We start from the raw sequence: 13,208 nt of genomic DNA, 5'->3' as shown, positions 1-13,208 counted from the left end.
CACATGCGCGGCGGCCCTTCCTTCTAACCCAGCTGTTCAGAAAAGAGCTGAGGATGCAGGAGACCACTCCCAAGAGACTCGGGTCCAACCGTTCCAAACGTTCCAGGTGTTACTGCATCACCTTTGCAGTTCTTTGTAAACGTGGAGACAAGGGGACAAGGCAAAGACCAGGGAACAAGGGGCCACGGAACGTGCAGGTGCTACAGAGGTCTCCTCTTGTCCGCCTTTTGGCTCAGAGGGGAAATCTGGGGAGAGAGGCAGGCAGGAGCCACCACACAAATGACGACCGTGGTCTTCACCACACCCGATCCTGCAAAGGTACTTGAGGTGCCCTCACACTACCCATGTCCTGAAGCACTCATCCCCACTCAGGGTCAGGCTTCTCAGAAACTAGTCTTGGGGAAGCCAGGAGGTTTGCGGCACCGAAGGGACCCCAGGCATGGCAGCAGGACATAGGAGTGGGCAGCGCCTCCCACGGGGAACCACCCTGATGCTTGGGGTGCCACAGCTGCTCCCCTGGGTGCCTCAGATCACAGGAGGGCCCAGCTCTCCGGACACAGAAAGTGACCCAGGAGCCAGCACCCAATACCACGTGACACCACAGTGCCGTGCCCCGGGGAGAGGGCTGTCATTCACAGGAGCATCAGACCCTCCCACACGGGGTGCTTGCGGAGGCCTGGTGCACCCGGGGTGAAGACTCAACGGGACCGGACCGGGGGGTGGACAGAAGCAGGGTTCTCCCAGGCAAACGCCCATTCCCTCAAGTCTGCTTTCGGTTTCGTGGCCTTCCTCCTTGGAAGGGACAATTCCCAAATTTATCCAGACCTTGCTCCTGAAATCCAGGCTCGCGCCCTGTCGCCTGCTCTGTGTGTCCCCCTGGATGGCCATCGCGAAGGCGACAGAGACAAAGCGAGACTCCTGGCCTAGCCTCCCGCCTGGGGAGCCTGTCCAGCCCTCTGCCACCTCCGGGAGGAGTGACTCAGGCTTCTTGCTGCTCAAGACAAAACCCCAGGACTCATCCTAGACCCTCCCCTTCCCCACTCGACTTGGCAAATACCGGTGACCTACCTCTAAACGAACACCCCAGATCTGAGCACCTCTCATCACACCTCTGCAGTCACGCACCTGACCCACACCACCATTGTCTCTAACCTACAACCCTGAGGGTGAATCCTAACTGGCCTACTTCCCTCCCTGGGACCCCAGCCTTCCGTCTGTCATCCATACAATCATCAGGAACCACCAAAGCCTATCAAATCCGGTCACTTCGGTCCCCAAGGCTCCCATTACAAGCTGCACAAGCCCAGTGCAATGGTCTATGAGGCCGGATAGGAGCCCCAACCCCACCCGGTGGCTCCATCCGGGTTCCCATTGCCCCCACCGTGCACCTCACTGGCCCTGCTCCAGCCACACCAGCTTCTGGGATGTTCTGTGAACCTCAGGGCCTTTGTCCCCTGGCCCTTCCTGCACCGAGCCACAGGGCTAACCCCTCACTGCTCTGCGCCAGATGTTCTCTGGATGAAGCCCATTCTCACCTTTTAAAACCACACTGCACTCGCCCACTCTCTCGGTATTCCCACCACCCGACTCTCTTCTACATTCTTCTCCTTTCTCCATAACATTTATCATACTCTAATCAAATACAGTTTACATAATTATTAGGATAACTGTTTTTCCTGGGTATCTGCCCCCTATGTGTGAAAGCTTCCAACAGCAGGGATTTCGTGTTTGTTTTGTCCTGGAAGAATGTCTGGCCCATGGCAGGCCCTTAATACATTTGTTAAATAAACAGATCCAACAGGATATGAGACTGAGTCAGAAAAGGATATTTTGTAATTCAAAGGCCGGGCGGTGGACCGCTGCCGGACATGACAGGTACGAGGTGTGGCCGCGGGCGGGGGCCGTGGAGGCGCACAGGGTGGTGGAGGGGAACGAGGACGAGGGACGGGTCGGTAGCCAGGAAGCAGGGGTGAGGAGCAGGCTCTCCACATCCGTGAACGTTTCAGCCGCAGGGGAAGTCAGCATGGGCAGGACTGGCAAAGGAAACTGGGATCCAGGCGGGCAAACTCCGATGAGGCTGCTGCAGGGTGCGGCTGGCCAGACGCACGGACGGACAGTAAGGCCCCAGAGCGGGCGCTGCAGCTCAGGCCCGGAAACCAGGAAGGGTGACGGGTGGTCAGGACGATGGCGGGGCGTGTGTCCAGCACGCGGACTCTGAGCTGTGGCAGGGCTGGAGCCTCAGGCCTGCGAGCTCCCGCTGAGCTTCGGGGACAGAGGCAGACCCCAAATCCTCCCCAGTGAGGGCACAGCCCGGCCATCTTCAGCCCTCCCTTACGACCATGTTCTTTCTGGGGTTTTCTTGAAGTTTTAGTAGGAAAAACCAGTTTTTTCCAATTAAATGTATGACAGCATGCTCATTTAAAAAATTACTTCCCCCAGCCTGGTTATATAACATAAAACATGCAAAGAAGTATTGAATATGTGAATGGTCCTTTCCTTTCATAAATATGAAAACTAAAGTGATACGAACACAAGTTTACAAGGACGCAACCAAACACAGGGAATCTGAAATACCCTTGAGTTATTCATGACAATAGGGAGAAATCAAAACATTTAAGTTAAACCAGCATACAAAACCCTTGTGCTGGTATTCTAGAGCTTTGCGGCAATATAATTATCACCGTACATGGTTTGGTTCTGTCCATGACAATCACTAAAAATAGTTTCGGGAAAGTTGGAATTCTCATTTGATTACTAGCCATAACAACAGAGGGGTTAGCCCCAGCAGTTATAATTAAAGTCTAGAAACTCTCGCTCTGTGGATACATCCTGAATATGGGCTCGCTTCACATTCTTCCCCCAACCTAACTGCCCAGATTTCATTTGAACCCCTCAAAAAGGTAAACTAAAGGAATAAGCTAATAATCAGTGCCAGGATTCTTTTGTGCTCCCTTTTTATTTGAAAATTAAAGCCGTGCTCTGTTAACAAGTAATCCTGAGGTAGGGCTCTGCTCAGTGATTCAGCAAATCATTGACAGGCATCCGTTAACGAGCAGTCTGGATCCGAATGACCTAGACTTTCTGGAAACAGAGGTTTCCAGTTTCACCGTGGTGCCACGGTCCTCGAGTGCTCTGAAGTAAATCAATAGTGTGGAAGTTTATCAATGAGCTCCATCACACAGAACCTTGAAAACTCAACAGGAATCTGAGGTACAAGGCATCATGGGAGCATTCATATTTTAAAAGGAAGTGTGTGATTCAGGCCCCTTGCCCGACTTTAAGAAAAGGGAAGGATAACTATCTACTGAAGGTCGTCCCAGTAGTTAAGAGCGACCAGCATGTCCTGAGTGGGGGACAGGGACTGGGTTTTACCTTCGTGCCCCCTCATCCCTGACGCTATGCCCGAAGAAGTCTCCTGCCACACCACACGGCCCGCACCCATGAGCGAGGCCCGCAAAGGGCATGGTGGAGGGAGCCAGAGAGATGGACGGGCTGCAAAGTAATTGCAAAGCGTTGGATTACAGGTAAAGTTTCCTCTCCTTTAAAGTTCTCCTCTGGGCATATAAACACCTTGGTAGATGAAGTGCCATCCAATTTGAAACACTAATGCATACTACTCCCCAGAGCACAAACGTGATACACGGAGCCCGGAGGAATAAATTCAAACAGCCTCTGCCCCTTAACAACATACACAGTCACCCCCCCACTTATCCGTGGTCTCCAGTTCCTGGAGCTCAACCACAGTCCGGACGCAGGTGATCCTCCTTCCGACCCCTCATCAGAAGATCACTAGCCGCCTGACGCCACGTCCCCACGCCCACGTCCCCCACCTCATGTCATCTTATCATGTGGGCACCGTATCATTTCACGTCCCCATAAGGAGGGTGAGTGCCACGTAGTAAGGTAGCTGGAGAGGGAGAACACATTCACGTAACTTTCATCACAGTATATTGTTCCACTGTATACTGTTACAATTGTTCTATTTTATTATAAGTTATTATTGCTCGTCTCTTGCTGTGCCTAGTTTACAGTCCAACTTGATCACAGGTACGTGTGCCCAAGGCAAAGCCCAGCATACACAGGTTTGGTACACTCCGTCTCGGAACAAATCTCCCACGGATGGGGGCGGGGGGACGCCTGCAGAACTCGGTCATCTCTGCTGTGCTCTGCGCCCACAGCCACCGAGCCAGGCCTGCCCTGCGCGCTGTTCACATCCATGCAGGGTGGGGAAGGGAGTGAGCTCTCTAACGGCCCTCCTGATCTAAGTGCCTGGCCTTCCGCATGATCTGAGCATGCGGTTATGATAACTCTAATAATGTTATTAATGATCGTGAACGGTAATAGCCCATTTGTGGTGCTCTGACCGCGTGGGAGGCGCTGGGCTAGTGCATCTCACACGGGGGGGCGGGGGTCACTCCCATTTTATCATTACTGACACGGTGAGTGACCAGTCCGGTCATGACTGTACCTGAGGTGCACACAGGTTAGGAGACCCGCCCAAGGCCAAGCAGCTAATCTAAACTCGGGTGTGCCTGACTCCAAAATCCCTGCCCTTCCCACAGAAGCATCAGAGAAAGCTCAGACTCACAGGAACATTCCTCACCAGGTCCCCCTTGAGACAACCTTGCTGGGTTGCTCTGACGTAAGAGCCAGGAATCAGCACGGCTGTAAATCAGCTAAATGAAGAAATAAATCACCAAGTCGTCTCCAGCTGGAGACCTCTGACTGAAGCAGCGTGGAGGGCCACCCCTGCGCACCTGCGCCTGGGTCCCCCACCGCCTTCACCCAGCCCGCCCACTCCCCTGGGCCCCAGGGGCCGTGCACGGCCAAGTCCACACCCCCGGCCACCGGCCACCAGCTGCCCACCGTCCCAGGGGGCGGTCATCGGCCACAGGGCAGGAGAGGAGCAGAACGAGGGAGAGGCCTATTTCCCTACAGCCAGTGGCCTCCAGGCCGGCCACGGGAGCCCACACGGGTGGTCACAGAAAGACAACAGTGTCACTGCGCTCCTGACAAGCTTTAAGGAACCAACTGTGGGCTACTCTTCAAGGCCCATGCTCTTTTGTCAGAGTGAGCCTCGTGGAGGCCGGGAGCTCCGTGGAGACTGGGCCTTGCAAGCCCTGCAGCCAGGAGGGGCAGGAGCCTGGCGGGCAGAGCCCCTGCAGGCGCCGGGGGAGTGGACACCCTGGGGGCCCGGCCCCTCTCCCGGGATGTGCCTGCTTCAAGGGGACATGAGGGACTGGAAGGTGTGCTGGAATCAGAACGAATTTCCCTCACTCCAAAGGTTCTGGGCTTATCTAACTTCTGTAAATTCAAACTCTTAGACAAATCAGGAAGCCTATTCTTTAAAGCAAGCCTGGGAGAAAAAAAAAAAAAAAAAAGAAGTCATTCGAACAGCCAGCTAATGATCTCCTGAGCGTCTCTTGCTGAGATTTTGGATCCCTGTGCGAAAGGCCTCTTCAAGTGCAGATTCATAGTCTCACCACGAGCTGAAGCAAAATACCCCAGGGAAGGCGGGTGTGCTGCCCATGCTAACGCCGGGCCTGGGGTCTCCTGTGGGATCCAGGCCCTGGACAGGGTAGAGGAGAGGAGCCAAAGCTGTGGGAGAGGGTAGGGCGCCCCCTCGGGGCTGCGCTCTCAGTCCTGTCCGGTGATACCCTTGAGGTGACTTCTCCAGAAAGAACAAAGGGAGGAAAGGCCCCTTCCGCCAGCTGGGCACCAAGGCACCAAGCCTACGGCTTCACGCCCGACCCTCCAAGGGCCCCTGAATAAATACAAATGCGTTTGGAAGGCGTGGTTGCCCCTTCACACAGAAACATGCACAAGCCCGTCGGGTCTTCCGCAAGTGGGTCACCCTCGGAACAGAACCGTGGAGAAGGAATGATGAACCACGGACACAAAAGCTCGGGATCTGCTGGGGCCGGAGAGAAGCGCTACCCGCACAGCGAGGCCACCACCACGGCCTGGCCCGGCACACGCGCTCCGAGGGCCCGGAGGAGACGCCGAAGCAAAGGGCGCCCTACCAACCCCCAAAACGCACTTCGCCCACTTCGGCTTCAACGAGTCTATTCTGAGGAGCTGCACTCTCCCAAGTGGGATAGTCCCACATTGGCTGCCTTAAATTGCAAGCCAATACTCTGCTCCCTTTCTAGAAACACCACCACGCCTGTGCCTCATGTCAACCACTCTTCACGGCACATTCTATTTTCCTCATTCCCTGTCGGTCAAACCCAGGCAGAAATCCTAAGCGTCCCTCCCTTAATGGCACCGTCGTAGTCCCTCTGGGAAAACTGAGAGCAAAGAAGTCAGGTCTTCAACTTCACCTTCCCTGGGAAAGGAGCTGCCCTGCTCCTCCCAGGAGAAACCCATCCTGAGAGTCAGAACGATACACACCATTCACAACCAACACACGGATCCCACCACCCGAGGGCACCCACTACAGCCTTCCTGGGACTTACGAATCGTCTAGTTATGGATCCTATGAATCACAGACACAGAAGTTATAAAACAGCAACACACAGTTACGTGTTCAAAATGCCTCTAAAAGCTCTCTCTCCTTTCCACCACCATCGTGGTGTGTGTGGTTGGCTGACCCTCGCCATGTCTTCTCACGATCTTCCAGAATCAAGAGATTCCTGGCCAAGAAACAAAAGCAGGATCATCCCATTCCCCGGTGGATGCGGATGAAAAACGGTACTAAACTCAGGCACAGCTCCGAGGAGGCGATGGACACACACTTGCACACTTACTAAAGCCACAAGAGGGTCCCATGTTCCTATCCTATCGCTCTGCAAACATCCCTACTCCTCTCCCTAAACAATCCCTAAACAATGGACATGTTTTACTGGGGAAATGGTTGTTCTGTTTCTGTGTCTCCGCACCAGCAGGTTGGTTCAGTAATAAATGTGTGAGACCTTTCAGCTGGAAAAAAAAAAAAAAAGGGCCTCCAAATTCAAGTCCATCCTTTCACAAAAAAGAAACAGAAGCAAGCAAGCAAGCGTTTGGGATTAGTGATACTCAAAGGGAACCTCCCCACCTCCCCCAGTGTCTGGTACGTGCACACCTGGTTAATGGTTAATGGCTTGCTGGTAAAGTAAATGAACGAGTGAATGAAATATTGTCTTCGGTAATTTGCCTTTGGCACCGAGGCACCAAAAGTCAGTTCTCTTTCTCTCTTGCATTTGCTTTCTCCGATTGGGTCAGTGTTTCTGTCACCAAACGCCTCGCCCTTCCACAGTCTCTGCACCAAACGGAAGGTTCCAACAACTTCTGTGGATGGCACCGGTAAACACTGAAGATAAACTGAATCACAAATGCCTTCTCTCCTGTTTTTCTAGATTAAAATGTTTCAGCCGAAATACTCTCCACCCATCTTCCACCTCATGCTCTGGGTTATTTGCTTGTTTGGGTTTACGCTTGCAAATCCGCTTGACTCACACCTTCTGGAATCCTGGGGCCCACTTCTACAGCTGCTTGTGTCCAGAGGACCCCTGAGGACTTGGACCCCTGAGGACGTGTGCTGAGGGGCTTAATCTGCCTACTCCCACCTTAACCCACACAGAGTAATCACTGCCCCAGCTCAGGTTCCAACACCAACTTCCAAGAAGGCTGCGCTGATTTTCAGCATCCTTTCTAGGTATTTATTATTTATTTATTTATTTGAGAGAGCGAGACACAGCGAGAGAGGGAGCACAAGCCAGGGGACGAGGCAGAGGCAGAAGCAGGCTTCCCGCCGAGCAGGGAGCCCGATGCGGGGCTCGATCTCAGGACCCCGGGATCATGACCTGAGCCGAAGGCAGACGCTTAACGACGGAGCCACCCAGGCGCCCTCTACAAATATTTCTAAGGGATTCCAACGCATTCCCTCAGTGGCTTGTATTCACAACGTACTTAACAAAGTATGTAACACAAATGTGCAAAGTATGTAACACAAATGTAAAGCACGTCCTAACCTTCAAGCTTTCAGTCGGGCTTAGGTTCTCCATTGTAGAGAACCTCTCCTCATTGTTCCCATACCAACTGCAGGAGGACTAGATATTCACGTCCGCTCCCCCAAAATTCACATGTTGAAACCTAACCCCCAAAGTCATGGTATCAGGAGGTGGGGCCTCTGGGAGGTGGTTAGGTCCTGAGGGTTAGGGTTAGGAGCCCTTCTGGGGGGGGGGGGTTAGTGCCCTCATCAAAGCTGCCCAAGAACGCTCCCTCGTCCCTTCTGCCCAGCGCAAGTACAATGAGAAGTCCGCAGTCTGCAACCGGGAAGAGGGTCCTCACTGGACCGCGACAACGCTGGTGCCCCCTATCTCAGATGTCCAGCCTGCAGAACCGGGAGGAATACATCTCTGTTGTCTGGGGCCCACCCGGTCGGTGGTATCTCCTTACAGCAGCCCAAATGGACTGGGACTCCAACTTCGTCCACACTGGGTCCACACTCTTCCTGACTCCTTCAAAGCTACTTCTATTCCACACCTTTTCTAACAAGTTTTCAAATGCTTCAAATAATCATCTACTGGCCAAATAGCAACGAACACCCTTCTTGCCTTCACGTTTACTTCCCCCGCAGACCTTTGTTTTGGACTGCTTGCTCACTTCACCACTCCTTGCTAATGTCCCCCATGCATGTGGGTAGTAGGCATACTAGGTAGTGTCTATGTGGGAAGTCCTCCCTCAAGGACCGGGCAGCACGTTACAGCATGCACAGGGGCTGACGTACACACGGGTGGGACACAGATGAAGAGGAATATAAAGGAATGGTTATTGTTACTCTTCTGTTTGAAACAGACACTTCACTGTCCCCAGAACAAACACATAATGGATCAGACCTCAGGCCAATACATCGTAAACCAACCCCCCTTTCTGGTCTACGGTTGTGTCCGTGGATATTAAAGCTTTGGAGGTAAAATAAGACCCAACTCTTGTTTGTAAGAGTCCAACTTAGGAAAAACTAAATTTATCTCATTTATTGACTTATGCGGCATCCATATGTGCTATTCATTAAACAAATATTTAATGTGTACCTATTATTTTAGGGCATTGTTGGGCATAGAGAAGACACAGAGTCCCTCCCTCAAAGGGCTTTCAATTTAGTGGGAAGGACCATTAAATAACAAGACATAGTAAAAAAGCACGATAAGTGCAGGTCAAGGGGCTGAGTACCAGGTGTCCAGGAACACAAAGTGTCTCCGAATCCAATCAGGACCCGGTCAGGATCCAGTGTTTCCGACACAGGAGAAGGGCGGCACACGCAAGAGGCTAGAGGTGAGTGGGAGGAGGGAGCCAGGTACTCCGGGGGAACGCAGCCTGAGTATAGACAGAGACCATGCAGGACAAGGCAGGCTCTCCCATCAGGGTCATGAGCAGTGTGGACCAGGTCAGAAGAGAGATCCCCAAAGAAGGAGGTGGAAAAGGGGGTCTGGCCCAGCCACGGAGCGGGTACCTGTGGTGGAAGGCACTCCTGCCTTGGCAAGGACCTGAACAGAGCTGTAAACGGGCACAGAACAGGGCACCTTCCAGGCAAGGTGACGGCAGGAGAACCAGAGAGAACCAGAGAGTCGGCTGAAGGAAGCCAGTGAGGAGACGGACCGGCTTCAGGGTCGGGTAACTCCCATGTTATTAGAGTAACCGACACACAAAAATGCACCTCTTGAGAAATCTGATAAGCAGGACTACCTGGTGTAGTGGGAAGAGTGTGAAACCAGCGGTCAGGAGACCTACTGCGGACGCCCCGTGAGACGGCCTTCCCCGGGCCTCAGTCAGATGGGGGGCGTGCACAAGACCCGCGTCCAGGAGTTAGGAAATAAATTCCGTGCCTAGCAACCCACATTCTTCTTCTGCTTTTTAAAAATTTGAAATGGAATATATTATGCCATGCACGTTGCCCATAGAGAAAAGAGGGGTTTGTGAAACATTTGCTTCAGATACAGACGTGTAGGCAGATATGATGTATATGTGTGTGCCTGATCGAGGCGTGACCTCTATGTGTTACTGTGGGGTCACCTTCCAAACAGTTGAAAAGCACAGGGCAGGATGGTCTGTAAGTTTCCTCAAATTCTAAGACTCTCACCGCAGCCTTTAAATTCTACCCCACTTTACAGGTGTGTGAATCAATCTAGATATGAATTCCCCTGTAAAATTAAAGAAACGGTAGGCAAAATTTAGATCTATCATCAGATGTTCCAAAACTGAATCGAACTGTTTACCCAAAAACAATGCCCTTAAACTAAATATGACAAAAGCCTCCAGGAAATAACTACACCTAGCCTATTTTGTAACACAGCCACACCTGCATATTCAGGGCAAAGGCTGGCCTCATATCTGAAAGGCTTTCGTTCTAATGTAGTTACACACACATACGAACAATGGTCTATAGAAATTCTCACATCTGGGGCGCCTGGGTGGCTCAGTTGGTTAAGCGACTGCCTTCGGCTCAGGTCACGATCCTGGAGTCCCGGGATCGAGTCCCGCATCGGGCTCCCTGCTCGGCGGGGAGTCTGCTTCTCCCTCTGACCCTCCCCCCCTCATGCTCTCTCTCTCTCAAATAAATAAATAAATAAAATCTTAAAAAAAAAAAAAAAAAAAAAAGAGGGACGCCTGGGTGGCTCAGTTGGTTAAGCGACTGCCTTCGGCTCAGGTCATGATCCTGGAGTCCCGGGATCGAGTCCCACATCGGGCTCCCTGCTCAACGGGGAGTCTGCTTCTCCCTCTGACCCTCTTCCCTCTCATGCTCTCTATCTCGCATTCTCTCTCTCTCTCAAATAAAAAAATCTTAAAAAAAAAAAAAGAAAGAAATCCTCACATCTGGATACTCAAAGTAGGGTTTCAATGGTTCATTTTTAAAAGATTCAATGCCAACCCTTATTCTTAATGCCTTTATCAACAGTACACTGTAGCAATGTATTGATTGTGTAGGACACATAGTTTTGAAACCCTTTACTGGAACAGGTGGCTTTCAACTACCTGTGGATCCTGACTCAGTGGATCTACTTGGATACATTCTCATCTACCCAAACCACTTTCGAAAAACCATCATCCCAGTGAAGTCCTTCAGGACTCCAAGAGAACACAAATAACAATGTAACATTAAATCCTAAATACTTTCCTGCGGCATTTTCCCCGAAAGGCAAAGGGTAATTTAGGAGCATAGGCATGAACAGGAGACGACATCATTCATGTTGGCAATCTGCATAAGCCACGCAAACGTATTTTAGATAAAAACACGTTAAGTGCCGGTTGCCAGAATCGTGCCAACCGCACTTAACCTGGGGACTCTTTCAGTGGGAGAAATCAGATCGCATTATAGACATGATCTCAGGTATTTTCACCATCCTTGCTCTAGGGTAGGTGGCGAAAAGTCACAAATACCAAAACCAGAGCACAAACAGGTGATGTGACTGCGCATTTGCCAGAGGTGTGCCCAAAATGAGAATAAAACTCCCGTTTTCTGACCCAGGAACCAGGCCGGCCACTTGGGCCTTGCACATCAAAGGCTCTCCCACCATAAATACTCTCCAGTCCTGTGAATGCTAATTCAAGGTCAAGCGAGTCCCCAAACCCTGCCAGGTAAGATTCAAACTCAGCCCAGGCTTGTTTCTGTGGCTCTGTGGAAGGTGCCAGGCCGACCGCCACCAGCTACCTTCCTGCCCACATAGCGCCAGCTACTCTGCACCGCCCCCCCCCCCCCCCAGGAGACAAACTTCACACCATGCGCCCCTCCAGCTGCCTCCAGCGCTGCCCACCCATGGCCCCTCGGAGCCCTTTACAACGGGAGCAAAAGTCTTTGGAAGTCATCCCGTCGACCACACACTATGGGAGCCCGAGGTCGAGAGGCTCCCGTGCCTTGCCCAAGGTCACTTCAGTCTGAGGACCTTCAGGCTCTGGCGGCCAGCTCACACAAACTCAGCGCGAACCAAGTTGTTTCTGCCCAGCACTTAAGCCACCCCCACGCCTCCACCTGCGGTGACCAGAGCCACAAAAGACCCAGCCAGTGGGCCGGGGGCACCCAGGCGTGCCTGAACAGGCAAATCCCCCGGGTCTGAGCTCACAAGGAACCTGAGGGCTGGTGGGATTTGGGGAGAGGGTGGGAGAAGGCCAGGGCTGGAGAAGAAAAGCGAGTCCACAGGGTCCTGGGGGCGGGGGGAGGGGGGTCACACTCTGCTGGCGCACAGCCCGGGAGGAAGGGCCCCTCTCCCCGCCGGCCGCCCCACAGGCCCCCCAGGGCACCCGCCTGCCCTCCCCGCCTCACGCGGCTGCAGGCCGGGACTGGAGACCCCCGGGGGGCTCACCGGGTGCGCAGCGCCTGCCACGCGGCGTCGATGTCGGCGTACAGGTTCTTCTCCGAGGGCTTGCCCGAGCTGACGCCGTAGCCCGAGTAGTCGTAGGAGAAGATGTTGCAGTTGATGCGCGAGCCGAGGCCGATGTAGAAGCTGCACATCTGGCCCAGGTCCACGGCGTTGCCGTGGGAGAAGAGCAGCGTGTAGCGGCTGGAGGGCGCGCAGCGCACGAACATGCAGCCGAGCCGGTTGTCCCGGGCCGTGCGCGAGAAGAAGACCTCGACGGCGTCCAGCTCGCGCTGCGAGTACTGCCAGTCGGCGCGCTCGCTCAGGTGCAGGCTGCACGCGCCGGGCCCCGCGCCCTCCTCGGGCTGCTGCGGCGCCGGCTGGGCCGCGGCGGCGGCGGCGGCGGCGGCGGCGGCGGCGGCGGCGGCAGCCGGGGCCGGGGCCGGGGCGGGCGCGCCGGGGCCGCGCTGCTCGGGCGCCAGCACCGTGTAGGTGGGCTCGGGCGGCAGGAAGGCCAGCTTGGCGGCGATGCGGCTCGGGCAGGGCGGGCAGCAGAAGAGCCAGCACAGCTCGCCCAGCGAGAAGCCGTTCATCCTGGGGCCTGGCTCGGGCATCGGGGCGGCCTGGAGCCCCGCCGCCGGAGGCCGGGCGGGCGCGGGCGAGGACGCGGGCGAGCGAGCGAGCGCGGAGGGCGGCTGCGGCCCGCCCGCCCGGCGGCAGGAGGCGGGAGGCGGGGCGCGGAGCGCGGGAGGCGGGGCCGGCCCGGCGGGCGCGGCGCTCGGAGCCGGGTTGGGTCAGCGGCGGTCCCACGGCCGGGGCGAGGCGCGGGCGGTCGGGGCCAGCGCGCGGCACACAAAGCCGGCGGCGGCGGCCATGGCTCCAGCGCGCCGCCCCCGCCCCCGCGCGCCCGCCGCCGCCGCCGCCACTTCCGGGTTA

The 13,208-nt window shown here is 54.5% G+C and overlaps 1 protein-coding gene across 1 annotated transcript in view; it reads right to left on the bottom strand.

Annotated features, from left to right (window-relative positions):
- Positions 1-12,886, bottom strand: part of ABHD17C (abhydrolase domain containing 17C, depalmitoylase) — a 47,425-nt gene extending 34,539 nt beyond the window's left edge. The window contains exon 1 of the mRNA XM_028089435.2: positions 12,279-12,886. Coding sequence (XP_027945236.2) covers positions 12,279-12,886 — 608 coding nt within the window. The remainder of the gene's footprint in view (positions 1-12,278) is intronic.
- Positions 12,887-13,208: the final 322 nt, after the last annotated feature.

Source organism: Eumetopias jubatus, unplaced genomic scaffold (genome assembly GCF_037043125.1).
Source record: "Eumetopias jubatus isolate StellerSeaLion01/CBP00866 unplaced genomic scaffold, mEumJub1_p1.0 scaffold_7, whole genome shotgun sequence".
Lineage (NCBI taxonomy): Eukaryota > Metazoa > Chordata > Mammalia > Carnivora > Otariidae > Eumetopias > Eumetopias jubatus.
The sequence above is the reverse complement of the archived record's forward strand: the minus strand, read 5'-3'. Positions and strand labels throughout refer to the sequence as shown.